At 41.4% G+C, this 22,405-nt stretch overlaps 1 protein-coding gene across 1 annotated transcript in view; it reads right to left on the bottom strand.

Moving 5' to 3' along the window:
* Positions 1-22,405, bottom strand: part of ptprdb (protein tyrosine phosphatase receptor type Db) — a 136,749-nt gene that overhangs the window by 57,185 nt on the left and 57,159 nt on the right. The window contains 1 exon segment of the mRNA XM_051070669.1: positions 5,422-5,571. Coding sequence (XP_050926626.1) covers positions 5,422-5,506 — 85 coding nt within the window. The 5' untranslated portion in view covers positions 5,507-5,571.

The following is a 22,405-nucleotide window of genomic DNA, read 5'->3' as shown; positions in this document are numbered from 1 at the left end:
ATCACCACTAGAGCTGAATTTTAATACAATACAATACATTATTCCAAAAAAATGTGCCATGAATTATTTAGATAATGACTGAAATTAGTTAAGTTGATAAGTTGCATATTAATTAAAAATAAGAAAATTAAAGGACAATTTCAACATGATTAGAATTATGCTCATTTCTTGCATTCCTTACTCAACATCACTGTAGACTTTTCTGCAGTGTCACGGCAGATTTTTTGTCTCCTATTTTAAATAAACACTGTCTAACCATGTTAACCCTCCCAATGTCTTAAGGGTAAAAAATGACCCATTTATTAGTTGAACAGCAGAGAGAACTTGCTGAATTTTTTTTTTTTTTTTTTTCAGCGTGAAATTTGATGACGTTTCCTGGCCTGACCCTGGCATAAGGCAAAGTGATTTCTCTTCCACTTCATTTTTTGAATAAAAGCTGTACACCCCCAGGGTACAAATATTGTCAGGTCTCCTCCTGCACCTCTAAAGCTTACATACTATATCTAATTTGTTTAATCCTTATAAAAACCAGTGTAAAAACTAGTGTAAAAAGAACACTTTGCAGATTTAGGGGGAGTTTATGTGCTGAACAACCAGTGTAACCTACCATAAAAAACACACAATTTGCTGTTTATACGTTTTGGTTTCTGTACCGTTTAAATAGACAGTATAATAGTATAATATATATAATTAGTGGGCTTTAGGTGTGCAAGTAAGCAGGGTTTGTTACCTTTAGACAGAGGCAGGCTAGCTGTTTCCCCGTTTCCAGTCATTATCCTAAGCTAAACTATGGCTGCTGGCTCCAGTTTGCTCCAAAGTGCTGAACTATTCCCTTGAGACCTCTGAATGAACTCTCTACACCGTGTCAGGATTGACAAATAATTGACAGAAAAACAATTTTGCTGAAATTATCTTTCTATTATCTCTTAGAGTTGACCAGTACATTGACCAGTGTAACACTGGAGGGCAATTGGTCATTTGATCATCACTACCAAGTCCACAGGAGAAATTACTCAGTGTCTCTATCACAAACTGCCGAGAGCAGATGTTGACATTTTGACATTTCATATTGTGGTTATGGGCAATAATGTCAACAAGGATCTTGCCTTTTCTCTGCACTTTCAATGAGTCAGGCAATACCAATCAATCACAGAAAAGAAACACTATCCATCTAAGAAAGTAACTGCTTGATTTGGTTTCACACCCATAACTAATCCCTGGGGCAGAAACCTTTAACCTTTGTGACCCTGCCTCTTCATCTTATCCCACTGAATCCTGACCGTACCTCATCCATCAGCAACAAGAAGCCATGAAGCTCGCACGAAACTAGATACTTATCAGGATCTAATCTCTGGTCTACCCTAAGCACTACAATGCTTGCATATATATATATACATCTACAAACATATTCAAAGGGACACATATGCACGTGCCTCTAAACGGAAATCCTTACACATATGCCCGAACTCAGAAATCTTTGATAAACTCTATTACATGTGGTATATACTAAACAGAATCTATACTTCTGTTTTATTCTGTTTGTTTGTCTTATATGTCACAATGCTGAAACGAGGCAATAAATGTGTATAAGTGTAGTGCCTGTCACAGGGTACACAACACACTGCAGTTAGTACAAAATATACTAAAACTTGAGCTAAAGCTAAATAACATTAAAAGAAAATAATAAATTAGCTGACACAATATTAAAAAATAAAGTTTAAATTAAAAACCTAATCAATAACTAGGCTCAAAAAAAGAAAAAAAAAGACAAGTCTGCAATGGGTTGTAAAAAAAAAGGGCATTGCTTTTTTTTTTTTTTTTTTTTAAGCAACACAGCCCCTTGAACTTAGCACCTGAGGGAAAGCTAAATGAAATACTTGAAGGTAACCAAAGAGGGCTCCTGTCTAAGCAGCTGACGTCCAGTGCCTTGCTCAAGGGCTCCCAAAGTAAGCAAAAGTAGCGGCGCTGTCACTATGGTAGACTGACCCAACCACCTTTCAGATTCCAGTCAGCCTGAAGGCCATGCTAGTGCTGACAATATAGACGAATGTTGACAAGTCAATCAGTCAACATATGAGCAATTCCTGTGTTCCTAATGTACACAGGCCTAATATGTCATATATGGAAAGGTCACATTTCAGTAATTGAGAATAACTGGTTGAGTCTTTATTGATATTCCTGTTTTTTTTTTTTTTTTACATCAGGCTTTGTGGGAAAAAGTAAATTGTAAATGCACAGCTTTTACAACACATAAGTGATGTGATACAAGCTGAGGGTAAAGAGTTTCACATTACTAAGAGCCACCCTAGGCAGAATCCTAAACCACTCTTGCTTGGTTTGAAAATGTGCAGTCTGCTTACTAAAGCACTGGGTTGCAACTCAGCAATGCCTCCCCTACTGTTGCCTCTGAAGAAGGACCGTTTTGTTGTGATCTGTTACACACACACCCACACACACTCACTCACACTCACACACACACACTCACAAGGAGTTGTATTTCAGCTGGAATTTTTTATTGTTAGATCCAAGCTGCAAGGGAAAGGACGACAGCTTGTTGGTTTTGGGGCAAACAAGGGTCAGCAGAAAGAACCCTGTTGTTGCATCGTTTCCTGTCGCCATGAATGACACGCGGAGAGAGATGCGGTTTCTCGTGCAGGGCATCTCACTGTGTAACATGGAGCAGTGGCCTAGTTTGCGACAGGATCAGGGCATTACTCTTAATCCACCAGATAGATGTCATATGCACGCACGCGCACACAAACTCCCGAGAAACAAAAATGGTGGCGAGGGAGCAAAAAAGGGAGGAAAAAAACAAAAAAACCCCACACACATTCACACACACAAAGCTCAGTGCACTGCTTATATTGTTGCACCAGTGCCTGTGTGCAGAATGCACATATGGTGCAGTGTCATGCAAGGTTTCCAACTATGCACATGGGATATTGTTCCGTATGATTGCATCTTAATACCCTCAGCCCACTTGTGTGTTTACGGGTGTAACTTGTGTAAAAAGTATGTGTGTTGACGGTATTTCAGAAGTTTAATGAAAAATTATGCCACCGTCCTGACATAGAGGAGTAAACTAAAATGTGGCTTCTATTTTGTAGCCTCCTATTATCCTTAAAATGTATTCCATTCATTCGTCATTAAGTTTGAGTGAAGGTAAGAGCAACTGAAAGCAATTTTTCAGAGTGCATTTAACATTTCAAAACATGCAGCCTCTGTTTGAATTCTCAACATTCAAATCTCTGAGTCCCCACTGTTGATATTAAAAGAGGCACTGCACGTCATACACAATGAGACAAAAAGAGAAAAGAACAGCCTTTCCTCCCTTTCCCCCCCTCAAGCCCTCTGTCCCTCCCTTCTCACCAGATTATATGGATGTGCCGAGAAGAGGCAGAGAGCGAGCAAGAAAAGAGCAATGGAGGAAGTCACGGCCAATGAGACGAGTGCAGGGGAAAGAGAAAAATATAGACAGAGGAGACAAGCTACGAATCTTTTCCACCCTTGTCGCATCTGTGCTGCTCCCCTAACCCTCATAGAGGAAGTCTGGGAGCATCATCGTTTTGATGGATGACTGGGCCTTTACTGGCCGACCCTGGAACTTACACAGGGGACGAGAGGGCAGGAGGCTGAAAGGAAAACAAGAGTGGTTTGTGGATGTGTGTGCTTTTATGGGGCTCTGTTTGACTGTGTACTTTTAAAACACTACAGGATGGGAATGGCTGACTCAAGCCTGTACTTTATACACTTATGCATGGTGTATATATATATATATATATATATATATATATATATATATATATATATATATATATATATGCCTGTGCGTACATGTGTTTGTGTGTATGTGTGTCTGTGTGTGATATATGGTGATGATATATGTACTGTATTGCACAACCATAAGCTTGGAGCTACACCGCATCTTTTCCATCCAAAACAGTCTACACTGTACTTGCTGTATGTTTTATCTGCTTTGCAATTACCATAGCACATTAACATGTATGGACTTAGCATTTTTAAGACAAATGTCAATGAAAATTCTATTAGACACCATTACTCATGTGTCTGACATGACAACCTGATCCAGATGTTTAACAGTCTTCATGGTGAGCTATAATGAATTATTAATGGCTCATTCATATGTTTGCTTCATCATATACTGGTTTCAGACACCTGGATACATGCTTATCTAAAGTTTTGGGAAAACTGAATATGGAAGCTGTGTAAACACAGAGAAAGATTCAGCATGTAAACAACTTACTCCAGTCTGCTATCTCTGTAGGTGGGTCTTCAGCTTGACTCAAGTGGTGGTTAGTCAGAAAAGTGAAAATATAATGATGGTCTATATGCTGAAAAAAGTCAAAGTCTGGCACGCATTAATGGAGGATAAACTATTGCCTGTCACTGCTGTTTTCCATTAATATGGGTGATAAAGTGAAGAAGCCAAATCTAAGTCAGTTAAGCCAGTCATTACAGAAAAATAGAGTCTCGTGTGTCAAGAAGTCAAAGACATACTTGACAGACACGGATGATTACGTAGATAGGATGTGTGTGGCTTAGTGAGTTTTAAATGGAAGCTTTTTTATTGTTTCATCTGTGCTTGCTGTAGTTTAATAAAGCCATTTTTAAATTTAATTCATACACATGTAAACATCATATATCAAATATGATTAAAACTAGGCCTGAAATGGTTATCAATTAACAGATCAGTCAATCAACAGAAAATTATTCTTCAACAACTTTTTTTTTACGTATAAATGTCACAAACTCAAAACTTCAACCCTTCAAATTATTTGTTCTCTAAGACTTGTGTTGTAATGAACTGAGTATATTTGGGTTTTGGGCTGTTAGTGTTACAACAAGCAATTGGAAGATGTCACCTTAAGCTCTAAGAAATAGTGATGGACCCTTTTGGAAATGACTAATCAATAATGAAAATCATCAGTAATCACAGCAGTATACAGCCAGGATACTAATGTGCATGTAAGTTTACTCACTGACAAATACATAGGACTAACCACAGTCAGAGATCACACACACACAAGCAGTGGGGAATTTATCTGATTTGCCATATGTGGTCTGTCTCTCCATGCCAAGTAATACTGGGATGGACAAAAACAGCTGGCCTTTTATCAAACCTGCTACCCAACACACACTCATGATACACTCTTGCACACGTACAGATCAACACACACAATCACATACAATCACACACATTCGTTAGGGATATTATATCAAGAGTGGAGAGTAAAAGAAAATCTGTCATTCCTACCCTGTTTGTGTATGTGTACATAAAAACAACAACAAAATATATTCAAAATATAAGGAGTATATAATCTAACACTTTCTTTTTAGGAATGTATATATCTGTGTGTAGGTTTGTGTCTGTGCATGTGGTCAGAGAGTGAAAAGACTCACAGTCGGCATCAGCGAGAAAGAGGAAGCTGAGGAGGAGAAGGCCTGGACTGGCAGAGTGCATCATGGGATATGTCGACACATGCATGCTGTATCCACCGTGAGCTCACTGCCTCACTGTACAACAGGACGATAGAAACAGGCCCTCACAACCTGGGGAGAGAGAGAAGAGAGGGGAGAAGGAAAATGTAGGCTTGTCATTAGCATCCTTCCAAAGACCAAATTAAGAGAGTTTCAGATATTATATAGTCTGTGTGCACACAACACACACACACACTCATACAACACACACACATGCAGACTTCAAGTGTATGAGTTCCCTCTAGGCCTCACGCTGCAGTTATGCAGCTGCCTCTCCTCTTCTCGCTTCATTAGGACCATACACTCATTGCCGGAGGTGTGTTTTGGCGTGTGTGTGTCTTGTGTGTGCGTGTGAGTTCACAAAGTCGCTGATGAATTTCAACTTATGGCAAACATTTAGCATTGAAACATCAGTCAACTTCTAAAGTTCGTTTTTTTTTAAGCTCCCATGTAAGCATTGCCCTCAATTTTCCTGCTTTAGTTTTTATTTGTTATGCAAATTACAAAGCGGGCTGCACTTCAATACCAGATTTCTTCCAAATGCATGTCAAAAAACGGCATGATTTCAGATTGATGAAAGGGAATGAATGGCTTTAAGATGGAAAGGGTGGAAGGATGGAGTGAGGGATTGATGGATGATGGGGAGATTAAAGTGGGAGGAGACTGACTGGTGTTATCTGCTGGCTATGTTGCACACACTGTTGGATCAACATACAGCTCAGTGTCTCTATCCTTTCATCCTTAGCTCACTGTCTTCCTTAGTCTCTCTGTGCCTCTCCCTTTGGTCCTTTTCTCCTTTTACTCTCCCATCTTCGCCCCTTACACACACACTTGTTCCTCTTACCTATTCTAAACATTCCTCAAATCTGCATTTTCTTTCTCTTTGACTGCCCTTTCCCTTCCCTTTCATTCATCTTGCCTTTTACTATTACTCTCTCCTTAGCATCCTGCTTTCTTCTTACCATCAGTCAGATTTTTTTGCCTTTTTACTCCTCTCCATCTCTCTGTCCCTCTGTCTGTCTGTCTGGCTATCTGTCTCTTTGCCATCTGCAGTGCCTGGTGTGAGTGTCTGGCAATAGAAGAGACAGGCGTCAGTCTGTGTGTCAGAAATCTCACTGCTCAAATCACATGACACAATGAGACACGGCAGATCACTGCTGCCGTCCAGAAGCTGACAGTGCCGAGTGAGAGACACTGAAAGTGAGCGAAGGCAGGAGAGATACAATATTTAGATGTGTAATGCGCATTTGTGCTTGGATGAATGTGTAGGCCTGTAACTGTATGTGCATACATATGGGGTAGCTCATGCATATGTCGTGTATGTGTATCCATGCATATATATTAACGCTGACTGCCTGTGCCTGTGCTAAATTGCTTGCATATATCCATGGGTGCGTATGTGTGTGCTTGCAGCTGTGTGCTCCGGTGCCGTGCACACGTGCGTGCGTTTGTGGGCTTTCCAAAACTGGACAGAGTCATCAGCAGTGGCAGCAGCAGTCTTAATCCTCTCCACTCCTGAACAAGCCATCTGATTAAAAAAAGACATTGGGTGGGGGGGGGAAGAACGCTGGAACCCAGAGCTCTTAGCATCCCTGCAGCCAAGGCAGCAAACAGCTAAACCCACACTGGATTTTCCACTTGGTTTGGTCCGAAACAATTGCTTTGGGATAACCTAGATCTCTGCCTGCACAAATTAAGTCCCCTGCACTGCGATTTACACTACTACAGTAGATATGGGAACTCAGCAATACAGTGTGGAAAGCTGAAATATTTAGGTTCCTACTGTATCTACCCACAAACCAGGGAAATTGCCCTTTTTCCTTTTGTTTAGATGTGGAAATTACACATTCTATTCTCAACAGAGCATTCATGTGCATATTTGGCTAATTAGGCCTGAATTTTTGCTGAAAAATTAATATGGGTAAAGGCAGATCACTGATAAAGAAGGGCATCTGCATTGGGGTGTGTGTGTGTGCGTGTGCACGTGTTTGTGTGTGGCCACTAATCACTGGCTGATTCAATGTCACTGGAAAAGCTTGCATTATTTAGTATCTCACTCCACAGCATGTCACGTTAATTAAAGAGCTAAGATAACGGGACGGGGAGGGAGGGAGGGAGGCAGATGAAAAGAGAGAGAAAAGAGAGATGAGAAAAGGTGTGCAGAGGTAGGAGAAATGAAAGTAGGGTGGTAAACAGAGCTACGAAACAGAGAAGAAAAGAGAACTAGGATGGAAAGAAGACAAACAGACCATAACCTGAGCCACATGCGCGCACACACACATGCACGAGCACACAGACGCAGCCAGGTAGTCACCAGATTGTAATCTGGGTGGCTGTTGTTGCTAGTATTACCAAGGGCCTAACAGAGAGCCTCCCTCAGCGCCTGAGCTTCTAGTGCTGCTGCGGATCACAGTCGGCTCTAAGCCATTCACTTACATTAGTCCCTATCACTCAGTTATACACTGTCTGTCTGCCTGGGCCTGCAGCGATCAGTCACACTTATCTCTGGGATAGCTTCTGACAGAATAAAGACTGACTCAAAGAGTGACAGACTGTCTTATGTTTTTTCACGGGACAGACTGAGGGACACATGGGGAGGGGGAAGAAGATGAGGAGACAGAGGGGAGAATAGAGGAAGAGGGTAAAATGAGACAGACAAATGTTGTCCCTCTGAATGTGTTAAAAAAATTAAGCAACACTCATATTGTAATATAATGAGTAGAGAACAGGTTTGATCTTTTGAAAAAGCAATGCCCATAATGCTTAAAAACTGCCAGTTACATCATCATCGGGAATTTGCTGTTATTGCATTAACTGGTTGTTTATTGGATTAACAGCTTTTATTTATTTTTGTCCCATTCAAAGGGTAATTCTTGTAACATTTTGTCAAGTGAATACAGTATCTCTAACATTATCAGCTTCTGCAAAGCTAAAAAGACAACAATTCATTAAGAGATGGGGCTGAAAAGTTTCAAGATGAGGAAGTTTAAAAAAAAAAAATTAAAAGAGAGAATGAGATCCAAAAATGGAAAAGAAAGAGGAAAAAAGCGTGGGTGGTTGATGAGAGAGAGGGAGGAGGATAGACTACAAAGCGAAGGCGTAGTACAGCTGGAAGGGACGTCGAGAAAGATAGAGACAAAGACAAAAGACAGATCCTAAAAAGCATAGCTAAAGGCAAACCATGTGCCACGGAATAGAACACTGAGTATCCTAATTTGATTTGATATTCCCAAAGCTGAGCCACCAAATGCAATTAGACATACTAATTAACTTATTCTATTTGCCCTGTTGAAACAGTGGCAGACTGACAGAAATGTCAATGGAGAGACAATTTATATTTGTTGCATCATAGTGCACGAAAGACAAGATAAGATGAGTGGGAAAAACAAGGTCTTTGTCCTTAAGGGTAGCTGTGAGCTCAAGTCATACACGTTTCTTTAAAACGTTTGATTACTGTTGTCCTCCAGACCAGTCAAGACCATGTTTTTTAATGGTTGCAGGATGCGTTTATAGCTAACTCGTATGGTTTGGTCCAAATGAAGTATGGTGCATTTCCTCATTTGTTTCAGCTGATGTGTGCTGGTGTGGCGTGAAAGCAAAGTGGAACAACCAGAAAATTTCTGATGAACAGCAAGTGATGTTAGCTCAAGAGATAAACTATTATTAAATTAAATCAATCGTTAAGAAAGGGATCTTATAACTACAAGACTATTAGAGAGATTAGTACAAGATTATTTGGTAACCATGGTAACATAACTGTGCTTCACCAGCGTGGGAAATTTCCTTGACCAATCAGCAAGTGACAAGGAGTTAAAACAGGTGCATTGCAGTTATGTTCAAATCCTAGTTTCTTTTTTTTTTCTTTTATCCTGTTTCCAACTGTTGGTCGTTATTCATGATGTATGAGGTCCAGCTGCAGTCTCAACTGTTAAAGTTCATTTCTCTGTGAGCTCACTGTGACACCAAAGATAAACACATAACGCGCAGTGAAGTGCTGCATAAGTTGCCAATCAGTCAGTCGCCAAAATGTGTGGGTCCATGTAGCGCTGATGATGCTGGATGACTTCATAAAAACTGGCATCCGATATGACTTCATTTTTCTTTCTAAATGAAATGAACCAGAGGAGCCAAGCTACAGTGTTAAAAGCAATTTAACTCTTGTCTTCGTCTCAAAGCATTTTACTCAATCTTGACTCAGGAGATATATGTTTTGAGACATGATGAGTCTACAAGTTTACTGTCCTCATGTCCCATTCTTGATAGTGCTGCCTGCTGTCTGTGCCCATTGCAATCACCTTGTAAGCCAGCACTGACACTGATTGGTTTAGAAACCTGACTAACAAGTACCCTGAAGGATTTAAATTCTTCTGGTCTCAGCTGCTCCTCCGTCTCAATTTAAGTAGTTGAGACTATGACACATCGTTTGATTGTTTAACAACTCCTTAAACTGATAACGGAGGAGCATTACCAAAGAAGTTGAAGACGCCACCTTGTCATTCACAGATGAATCTGCAAACACTCATGCGAGCTCATAAGATCTGCACAAATGCCAGAGAAATGCAAGTCTCTCACGTAGCACAACAAACAAAACATAGTTGGAAAGGGTCTCGAAGGGAGAGTGTTTGTTTGATGTATATGACTACTGAGCACATGTATACATATACGCTCATGCACACGCTGATTACCAGTGATCTGTCATCTCCCACGCTTCACACAAACAGACCCAAACAGACTCCAGTAGTAACCCCAGAGCATGCTTTCAAGAGAATTGTTGATCTTTAAAAGGCACACAACTCGGGTGTCAGTGTCTGTGGGGAAGGCAGCTAATGACATCGTGCTGTGACAGAGATTTTAACTGCCTCTGCATTTGGGTGATTCACCTACTTTTAGCACCCAGGAGCAACAGCTGTATGTGCTGTACTGTGTGTGTGCGAGTATGTGAGATATACAGATATGAGGTAAGAGACAGAGAGCGAGTGCCCCAGTAAACCACTTCTTTAACTTTCTTAAAAGTGAGTCAGATGCTGGTATTGTGTGGGTGGAGAAAGAGACATATATTACATACATCAGCTGTATTTCCTACAGATTCATAATCAACTGTTCAGATGCAACAAGGGTGAAGTTACTTATGACATTTCTTAGGAAAACTGGGGCTGCTTGGATGAAGTTGAACACAAACATCACTGAACAACCCTGTGTCCATTTTCCTACATGCAAACCAGAAAAGTAATTTAAGCCTTCAAGGTTAGACAGCTACATACAAATGCACTTGATCAGGGCTAGGGAAAGAACAAGGTTGTACTTTAAATTTAAAAATGTTAACATGACTATTAGTTTAAAGGGTCATAGAATGTTGCAGCTAGAGCTGAAGGCAAACACTTCCTCCAACTCAAAACACCAAATCTCCAATCTCTCTTCAAACTACACTATACCCACATAAGAACTGTAGACCTGACACTGACCTGAGCTGGTTACAAAGTTACAAAAATGAAGAAATGAGACTTGACTTGGACTTGCCCATTCAGTGGCTTAACTGACTAAGCAGAGCAAAAACTTTTGAAACTCCACTTTTCACCTCATATAATCAAAGGGCAAAAAAGCCACACACTTGAATATTTAAAGGGTTTGTAAGTTTTCTCTGCCGCTGAACGTGGTTTCTTGCCAGGAGCAGGTGGTGGTGATGGTTGCTTGCCAAACACTTCAGTCATTGTTGTGTTCTACAACACAAGAGGTTAGAATATGCCCCCTGAGCAGTGCTAGTTCTTCAGGGCAGTTCAGGGCAGTCTGGACACTACAGTAAGTTGCTGTTGAAAAGTAATGAGACAGGCTGGCCAGGCAGGGACTAGCTGGTTAGCATGGCATACTAAGTTTAGGAGAAGAAAAGAAGTGATAGAACTAGAGGCAAAACACTAGAGCTGCTCTCCACCTGGACACAGCTCTTGGCAAGTGAAGGAATGAAGTTTGATACTGAACTTGCAATGTTTCCTCTAGACTGGTTAATAAACAGCTGTTAATACCATTGGCTATGCAGGGATAGCAAAACATACACACTTACCTATGCATTGAAACGTTTGTCTCAAATGACACAACAAATGACTTGAATTGCAATTTGGTTTTGAAGACTTGTTACTTGGCTTGGACTTAAAATAGCTCTGACCAGTGCAGCACTACCTCCTGAACTGGCACTGAGCACACACTGGTCAGCATTAGTTTCTCTGAAAACATAATGGAAAGTAGTTTCATATGGGCATTATTTGTAGGAGAATGGGCTGTTACACCACTTTCTGGATAAGATCCAACTGATACCTTAACTTCCATTATATAGCTGTGAGAACAAATGACCAAATAGTAGTTTTCACTGGGAGATGGAGCCCCAAAAACTCTAAGAAGTCATTTGAGTCGGCTTTCGGGACACTGGCAGAAACAAGAAATCAATAAGACAAACTGAGAAGAGAGGAAGGGAAAATGTGATTGATTGAGATGAGGATTTAGGCTGTCTGGCTGTACTCAACTTATCACTTCCTCTGGTTCCCCAAACACTATATCCTCCCTTTCACCCACCTTCCCTCCCTTCCTCCATTCATTTCTACTTTCTTTATTCCTTCCTCCCACCCTGACTCCTTCTTCTCTCCTCACTTTTTTTTTCTTCATCCTCTCTCCTCTCACCAACCCTACATCTTTCTTCAAATTTTCTGTTTTGCTGTCTTTCTTCCTATCTCCAAAGGCCCACACAAACTATTATTTCTCCTCAGTACTTTTTTTCTCTTTGGCTGTGTAAGTTGTGGTCTCACCACTATCTTATTTCCCTCTAAAATGAGGAGGACTGGATTGTCAATCAAGTATCCTATTTTTGGGGTCATTACATTTCCTTGTATCCAAAATAGGAATGACAGAAAGTTTTTACACCACAGCCAAGGTATAGTCATTTTAGACTCTGAGTCCAGCTTCCATTTCCTTTCAGAATGGATTTTTTATTTCAAAGTTCAATTTGCAGGCATTACTCTCTTTTGTCTTGATTTTACAATTTCCTTGATGCTTAAATTAAAGCTTTTCAGTTGTTCCTCCCAAAAAGGAGCCTTGTCATTCCTAGCACCTCCCTGTATGAAAGCGGTCTGGCCCCAACACATGAAAGATGAAAATCCACATTGTTCCGACACTGTTGAATAATGGGCAGACCTTGGCAATGGCAGAATTTGTGAGCCAGCCTATATAGATGGGGTTTGAATAGACATTTATATATCACGGTAAACATTGTTATTGTTGATGTAACAGATGAGGACAACCCAAAGACAACGCGTTTGCATCAATTTATTTCAGCAGCAGTAAAGCTGATAAATACTCTGTTTCCTTTCTTGGCCTCAGTAGACACAAGCACAATAATACATCCCACCAGCTACACAGACTGCTTGTGAACTGTTGCCTCGAGGCAGGCAATTTGATCGCATCAATAGCCGTCAGAGCACGGAGCCACAGTGCCTACGCTCTCTGATAGTCAGTCACACAAAAAGTACAAATCCCTCCCACTGCCACTCTCCACCTGTCACCATTCATTTCACCTCTCTGTCTGACATTTTCTGACAGACAAAAACACCTGGACCTGTTTAATCTCTCTATTAGCAGGCAGGATTTCATCAGCATTTAGCTAGTGGGTGGTTCCACTTTTCCCATTCTGATGATAAAGTGTCCCAAATTACCAAAGCTGAAGTGCAGGCTGAAAAAAGTGAAAACTGTGCACTAAGCAGAGTGCTGAATGTGGCCAATCGAAGGGTTAAGCCAGCTGTGACTAACAGGCCCACGCTGGGCCTCTATTGGTCCATCTCTGGCAGCCATCCATGATGTTGAGAGAGCAAGAAGGAGAGAGAGCCAGACAGAGAGGAGCGGAGTGAAGTTGAGTGGATTAGCAAGAGGTGGGGGGATGACAACATGTAATTACCTATTTACCCAGCCTTTAGTGGAAACCTCATTGAAGGCTAATTGAGCGGTGCATTAGAGAGAGGGTCGTAAAGATAGCAGCAGGACTGCAGAGGGTGGGATGGAGGGAGGAAGTGAGAGGGGAGGATGAGAGGTGAACACCAGCTGAGAAGCAAGAAGGTTGAAGGTAGGGAGCTGAATGAACAATGGGTGAGAGGGAGGAAAGAACTGGGAGGATGAAGAGGAAGTGAAGTAATGTGACCAAGTGCATGGTGATTCTGTCGCTTTCTAACTCAAATTCTGATGCAAGGTATTTTAATTAAAGTAGAAATACCACAAAGGAAATATGCTCAGACATGTTTTTCAAGTAAAAGTCCTGTATTCATTGAATTTAATTAGTATTAAAGTAAATAAGCAGCAGCAGCAGTAAAATGTCCTTATGAATCAACAAAATTTAAATGAACAGAGCTGGCAAATATTTAAGTCATTTTTCAAACAAAAATGTCAATCATTTGTTAGTTCTGGCTTCTTAAATGTGAGAAATTGCTGCTTTTGTTTGTCCTGTTTTATAGTAAACTATTGGTTTTTGATGGTGGACAGACATCCAGACATTTTGAACCTGTGACTCTTTTTTTTAACATACATCAAGTAATAATCTAGAATGAAAATAATCATGTTGTAAGGAATTTGTTAATGTTCATATGTACAGTACTTGAGTAAATTTACTTATTTCAAACCTGCGATTTTATAGTGAGTGAGTGTTTGCTTGTGTGAGTGTACGTGTGTGTATTTGTGTTCCCCATTGTGGCCATGATACACCCTGCCTCCCGTGGCATACACTGTACAGTGGAGAGCCTTTAGTGCTGGGGGGAAAGTGGCACATCGGGGGCAGTCATCTCTGTAATGTGCTTTAGTACATGGATGGATGGAGGTAAGGATAGATCTATGGATGGATGAGCCTGCAGTATGGTTACGGTATGACTGCTGTGGCCCTGTGACATGCTACTCGTACTACTGTAGGCTACCGTGGGCTGGACACACATCAGGAAGAACATGTGTGCTAACACAAGCACACACACACACACACGCACACACACACACACACACACACACACTTGCTGGATGACCTCCACAAGCAGGTGGAATACAGCAGCAATAATTTACAGGCCTTGAGCGCCTCTCACATCAAATAAAATATGGATTTCCTCCACACCAGAAAGGGCCTAAGCCTTCAATAACTGGACCTTTTATCCACATGGTGCTCCAGTTATAACCCATTTCCCACATCCTCCTCTATTATATACTGTCTAAACTGGATGTTGAATAAGGTGGTGGTTCCTCAGCATAAAATAAACAGTCCTCTCTTCGCCCTGTTAAGAGTGCACTTCTCCCACTGACTGCATTTACCTGTGGTCTTCAGCACGAGGCAAACATGCATCCATTCACAGAAACATCCAATGCCCCACAATGACTGAGTGAACCTCTTGCGTTTTTTTATGACTCAGAAGAGGGGGTGGAGGAGGAGGAGGATGCAGAGGAACCACGCAGCAGTTCATGAACCCTGCTTTCATACATTCATTGAATTCCATGGTGCACCACAAGTCAAGAGATGGCCTTCCTATTGTGAAAGACAAACACTTTTTTCTCCAGTGACCGTCAGAGTGACTGCTGACTTATGCCAGATAAAGAAGAGCTCTATGTGAACGTAAGAGGTCACACTTCCACCATTCTTCGCTCAAGGTGAGTTCATGTTGGAGTGGGCAAATCAAAGCAAATCTCTCCTTTTCTTCTATTCAGATACAAGCTTGGAGAAAACCCAGAGGGAGCTCAGAATCTGTTGATATCTGAAAAAGTAAGAAACATTTATAGCATGACAGAAATAGAGACAGAAGGAATGTAACAAGCTAACCACAGCATAAGAAATAACAATAACTCCACCTTGAAGGTCAAAGGGGAGGCGATGGACAGTTGAGTCCAAAAATACATTTCTTGATCAATCTTCTCCAATGTCATGTTACAACGGCTGAGAGAGAAGGATGGGGTTACAGAGCCTTTTTCCTCAGATTGATTTTAGCCAGCAGAGGAGTGGGTGTACATGAGTATGACTCAAAATAACATGCAGGGAAATACAGAGACGTGAACATTATACATGGATTTTAAAATTACTTTTATGTTTCTTGCTGTGCATGGCAACATACTGAAGAATCATTGCCAACTGTATAATCAACCATAAGTATTATAATTAGGGATGCAACATGTGCCTGAAAGTATATCCTGCATATGGTGCTGCCAATTTAAAGTACAAAAGAAAAAGAAAAGAAAGAAGTACAGTTAAATGCAGCTGCCCCACATGGAAATGCTTAGCTAGATGTCCATATGAGTTGAGAAATAAATGCTGAATCCATGCAAGAATCACAAAATTTGCCTCGAACTGTGACACACAATTAGATTGTAATGTGTGTGTGTGTGTGTGTGTGTGTGTCACACATGCCGATTCCTCTGGTTTTCTGCAGGAATATGTGAACATACTGTGTAATTTTCCATAACAGTGGCTGCTGAGAGTGCAGTGTACACGAAACCTCATATTTTTCCATTGGTGGTTACTTTATATGGATATGAAGTTGCATAGCTTAGGTGGACTGAGGTCTGACAAATAGAGGGAGGGATGAGAGAAAAGAGACAGAAGGGAAGAAAAGGTCTCATCCTTCCAAGTTAAAAAGAGAGGCAGGAGATAGAGAGAGGGAGAGAGGGAGAGAGGGAGAGAGAGAGAGAGCAAAACCCACATCCCCTCTGGCTCGATAATTAAGACTGGGGACAATAAATATGTAATGGGGGCTTTTTCCACCAAGTGCGGCTGCCTCTCCTTCTTGGAGATGGGACTGCGGGGAGACAGGCCCAGGAAGAGCGACTAAGTACACTGGCCATTAAAAATGGATGCAACGAACACTGGCCCTGAATGGCCCCCGTCGACGAACCACCCAGAATGTTGTGATGGGAGTTGCCGTGGTTACAGGGTTCCCAAATGGTCCTTGGTTGTCAGGGTGAATCAAATCAGACATCCAAGCTCCAGCACCAGCGCCTCCGCCCTTCCTAGGCCTGCTGCCGCTGGGGGCACCACAACTCAATGATGTCAGTGAGAAAGGAAGTTTGAACCTGCAGAGTGTGTGTGTGTGTGTGTGTGTGTGTGTGTGTGTGTGTGTGTGTGTGTGCGTGCATGTGATTTGAAGATGTGTGTATATGTGAAAAGAAGAGAGTGAGCAAGACAAGCAAGAGATGGAGAGACTGACATGATTTCCCAAACTGCCTCCAAAAAAGTTCTGGTTGCTACTATCAGTGCTCCATCTGTCTCAACTGGATCCAGCACTTTATATAACAGAAGGGTTACTTATTGAGTTCCATGAGTAAGATGACTACTGTAGTGTTAAACAGATTTGGATTTCATTGCTCTATGACTGCAAAAACATGACTTGTGTCCTATACTCAAGAGCTTTTACCCTAAGCAATAGTTTGACATTTTGGCTAATATGCTTATTGATTTTCCGGTGGAGAATAGATTGATACAGCTCTCAAAAAATAGGCTACAGCCTGCATCCAGTTAGCTTAGCTTAGCAATGAGAACAAAAACACATCAGGGGAACAGTAACTTCATCTCTACTGGTTGCCTGGCAACTGCTCTCAGCCAAAAAAAAAAACAGTCTGCACATAACACCCCGTAATATGACGAATTGTAAATTTTACACTTAATTTTTTGTATGAATTAAACAAATGAGACAGTGCGTGTTAATTGCTACTTGCATGCAAGGCTAGGCTAGCTGTTTGTCTGTGTTTCTTTGTGGTAAGCGGAGCTAATCGCCTGCTGGCTGTAATTTTAAAGTGAATGGACAGATTTGACAGTGGTAGCTATATAAAGTCCTGTCTAGAGCAACTCTCTGCCAGACAAATAACCTGTATAAAATGTCAAAATACTCCTTTAAGTAAAAGAAGAATGTACATTAAGTAAAATAAAAGATCTCAGTGTATGAAATGGCCCCTTTTACACTGATACATTATTTTGTATATTTAGGTTGTATCTCAATTTATGCCTTCACATGTAAGCAAATCCAAGTGAAATTAGAAAACATATCTGCCCAGTAATCACGTGTTCTGTACTGGGAAGAGCCATTCCTAGCTGACACTGGGTGAGAGGCGGGGTACACCCTGAACAGATTGCAAGGCCACAGACTTTTAGTCTTCATTATCACTGCTAATGACACACTGTCTGCCCATGGCTAGCCTGAGCTACAGCGTAAATTTCTTTACTTTGTCTCTCCCATGATGCCTTTTGTCAGTCAAAAACTTTTTTTTAATTTCATTTAATAGTATGAAAGAATTAATTAGATTTAGAAAAACATGTCTTTTCACTTTTCAGTTTGGCGCAGCTGGTTGTGATGGAGCTTATAAAATCTGAATATGTAGTAAAGTAACTACAAATATCAGACAAGTGAATACAGTCTTTCCTTTATATATGTATAATAGTATAATGGCAATAGAAATACTAAGTAAAGTAAGTACAAGTACCTCAAAATTGTCATGAATAAATGTACTCAGATACTGTCCACCATATGAGAAAACTGCAAGATGAGGGAAAGTGAACTCAAGAAACAACCAGAGTGTATGATGTGTGATGCAGTGCATGCATACAGTAAGGACCATATGTGCATGTGTTTCCATCTGTGTGTGTACATGAGTGTGTATGTGTTTGATCTGTTAGCCCCAGAGGAGAGAAGCCCTGTATGGTGCTGTATACATTATAATGGCTAGTGACAGCAACGCAGAGCTTGTCTTACAGTAGAAGGGACTCAGGGCCATGAAGAGAATACTGAGGAGGAAAGGGGTACCATGGGGAGCTTCCACTCACAACACACACCCACCCACCCACACACACACACACACACGCACACATACACACACTGATACGAGACATGCAGTGCACACCAACACGCAGTATAGCCATGCTCTTAGCTGGTAATAACAGGAATATGAAAAGTGATGATGAAGACTGACAGAAAAGTTGCGTGGTATCTTGCAGCTTCATGTTTGATAAATGGACCAACCACACACACATGCTAGAGGAAGAGATGCGGAGAGGCCGCTGTCTATCAAAGCGAGCCCTCATTTCTGTGTGCAACTGATGCTCCTAATGACGTCATCAATTATGACACTGCGCCATTGGAGGGGATTTAGAAGTCAGGGGTCAGGGAGAAAGCCCATAGGCTGAATGAGGCCGGCATTAAACCACTGCACATGTACTGTAAATACTCTGTACTGTAAACTATTTACACAGAAGGTCAAACAACAGCTTCATCACTTTGACTCCTGGAGCCCTGCATTACTTGTAGAATTGATTTCAGGGTTAGGTTAAGAAAAAAGGCCTTATGTATTGAAGTTGCATCCAATAATGTTGAGGTGCTGAAACTGAGGATATAATATGATACCTTGCCACCTGTGTGTGTGTGTGTATGCAGGGTTAGAGATGAGGAAAAATACACAGCAGCTGCATCCAGATATTATAGAATGCTGTACCTTGAGTCAGGAGAGTCAGCTGTTTGATGTGCTGCTCATGGTCATATAGGTCAAATACAAAAGCCTGCAGAACAGTTTCAAAAGCCACAGAAATGCAGGAGACCGGAATATACTTCAAAAAATTCAAAGCCTCTTATGGCATGACCATCATATCAATGTAATCTATTACATGCCAGAGATTAGTAGCCCTTCAAAGAGAAGCAGATATGACACAAATGAGCGAGCTTTAGCTTAAGCAATGGCAAGTCTATTGCATCCATTACATCAGTTTCTCCTCACAGGATTAGCAATACGCCTGACTACTGTTCACCACCAGTTGATCAAAACAATACCCCTGTCTTCCAGTCAGTAAATATGATGTTTTGTGCCACATAAAAATGACAAATGAACTGAGCACCATTCTAGTGAGGTATCGGCTTACAGGTTGAATGTGGCCTTTTGATTTTTGTTTTATGAATCAACATTTTTACATATCTTGTCTTTTTCGTTCAGTGTCAATACACATCAATCAAAACGTCAACAAAAAAATTCCAGCCAAAAAACTGTTAACAAACCGGCAAATGGATACTGGTAATTGCCAAATGTGGACAATATAGTGTCACCTCACCTACACCTATCTTTTTCTTTGTCAGTCCTTAAGAATCAAACAGAAACTACTGCCCTCTGACTCCCCATTTTGCACCATTCTTTGACTAAAGGCACTTGAGGAAATCCACTTTAAAACAGCTAGCCTCTCTACTGCCAGTGGTTGGTGGAGAAATTGAAAAAGAGCAGACATTGTAAGAGCATACAAAAGTGTGTCCTTCAAAGTTTTCCCTATAAAAGAAATCCTGTTTATGTGCATTGTTTTTTATACTCCTTTCCTCCTCTGTAGTCCCTCCTAAAAAAAAACAAAAAAACAAAAATCCAACTCTTCTCTTCTCCTTCTTTTCACCCTCTTTGGAAGTACACAACAATAAAAAAAATGCATCTTGTATAACACAACACAAAGTCGCCTTGGATAAACACTAATATATAAAAAAACAAGACTCATATAATCATAAAGGGACATAATGATCTAATCTGTCACTTCCTCAAAGTCTGATAGGCCAATACATCAGCACATGGAAAGTAATCTATCATGAAGCAGCGGCAGGTTATGGCAGTGTGCTGATGGATAGGAGCTGTGTATAGAGAGGATGGCTGAGTTGCCCTTGTCGGAGTTATGAAAAGGAGAGGGGAAAGGAGAGGGATTGGGGAGGGGGGGCAACGAGACCTAAATGTGTTCCGAACAGACTCGTTTGTCACGCTTTGTCATCAAGGCAGTAAACAGCCTGTGCGTGTGTATGTGTGTGTGTGTGTGTGTATACAGCAAGAGCGTGCGCGTGAAGGGAGAACCAGTGTGCGCTTGGCTGTATATGTGACACTGTGTAATGAGCGTACATGTGCACTTAATTATCACACTGACTGCACACGTGGGAATAACAATTGCTCATAGGAAAGAAAAATGCACACACACACAATATATAATGGTAGAATCTGTATGTGTGTGTGTGTGTGTGGTGTGTGTGTGTGTGTGTGCACGCGTGTACGTGCATGAGCTCCCATTCAGGCATATGTATGTGTTGTGGAATCCAAAGCATTTGACCCCAATCTGTGTCTCTGCATTATTTATAGTCCGATGCCAGCTTCCCTTTGTTTGTTTTTCAAAGCTTGTCTGAGGAGTCGAAGTGTGGGGAAAAAAAAATGCGAGGGAAAAAGGAGTAGAGATGACAGCGAAATATGGAGGAGCATTCCAGAAAAGGGCACTTTTGTGAACGAGCTGTTTTTCATTTTTCGTCTCTCTCTCTCTTTCTCTCTCTCTCTCTCTATGGGTAAACACAACAAATCACATCAAAAGCATTACAACTAATTGATCGCTCTGGACCTTCCTATAGTTTTCCCAAAGGGGTCTAAACAGTTCGGAATATATAGTTAGTGCAGACGGGCTGCAGAGTGGGATTTCACCATGAGAGCTGTGCTTACACACACTGTGTGGCTGTACACTCCAATAAATGCACTTTACAGTCCCTTCTCTCTTTATATCTGATACACACATACACACACACATGCTCACACACACACAGAGTCCCCTTCCCTGGGTCTAGCTGGCAGGGCAACAGTGTGTATCCTCAGAGACCTGCTGGGCCAAATCAATGGCAGCCAGCAGCCTTCTACAATGAGCGCCACCATTTTACTGGCTGCCACCCAGCGCAGCAGAGAAGCAGCTAAATTGTCTATGAGGAAAGCAGAGCGGCACAACTAGGCTGCTTACAATGAGCACACGCCACAACAGGAAAAAAAATATCACTGTGTTGCAGAGTCTGTGTGTGTGTGTGTGTGTGTGTGTGTGTGTGTGTGTGTGTTCTGGGGAGCCAATTTGTTGAACTTAATGTATGCTGCTTGAGCGGCTGTGCGTACTTGTGCACAAGCATGAGATGGGCAGTCCATTTGGGGTAGGCGAGCTTATCATAAACTGCCTCGCTTGTGTATGTGTACATCAGGGCGACAGTGTGTGTGTGTGTGTGTTTGCGTCGCCTGCGTGAGTTGATGCCAATACTAGGGGTTGACTGTTGAATTCCAATCAGAGAGATGTAGCTTTGCAATTCTCATTCCGATGATTGTTCTCTTTCATGTGGTGTAGCAGGCAGCATACGTTAAGCTCGCCTGCAAATAAATTCGACCCCCCCCACACACACACAAACACATTATCTGTCATCATGTCTCTCCTTCTCACACACACACACATACACTGCTGGCATGGCAGACTGGTTTCTAATCGGTGAATCAGCATATCAGCCAAGAAATGTCAGATTACATTATAATCCTGCGATTTAGTGCCTTTAACTCTGTACACATATATGTGTGTGTCATACTTTTGACACTGCCCTATTATGTCTGCCTTTCTGTGAAAAGGGATGCACACACATTCACACGCACACAAACAAACACGCACCCCTCATGCACGCGGACTCGCGCACACACACACACACACACACCACTGTGGAGCACAGACAGTTCCAGGGTCAGGAGGTGACGGAGCTGTGCAGAAGGAAGTGGATCAATCTGTGCTGTGACTGAGTTCTGAACCTGACTGAAGCGTCACTGTGTCGTTTGTAGAAAAAAAAAAACACACACACACTGCTACAAGAAGTGAGGGCCAATTAAATTCATATCAATCATATTTGATGACCAGGAGCTGCTTAATAAGCTCTCTTTGTGTCTCTGAAAATGTCTTACATGAAGGCAAGAATTTGTTATTTGTTGCATTAATTAAGCGTTTAGTGTTTGGCGTTGGTTGAAAAGCAACACATGGAGTTGTAGCTGGTGTAGAGGAATGTGTTTCATTCATAAATCCAAATGATTTTTTAAAAAAATCTTACCAGCACAATTCCTTCTTTCTTCATTTACAAAA

Source organism: Lates calcarifer, linkage group LG5 (genome assembly GCF_001640805.2).
Source record: "Lates calcarifer isolate ASB-BC8 linkage group LG5, TLL_Latcal_v3, whole genome shotgun sequence".
NCBI lineage: Eukaryota > Metazoa > Chordata > Actinopteri > Centropomidae > Lates > Lates calcarifer.
The sequence above is the reverse complement of the archived record's forward strand: the minus strand, read 5'-3'. Positions and strand labels throughout refer to the sequence as shown.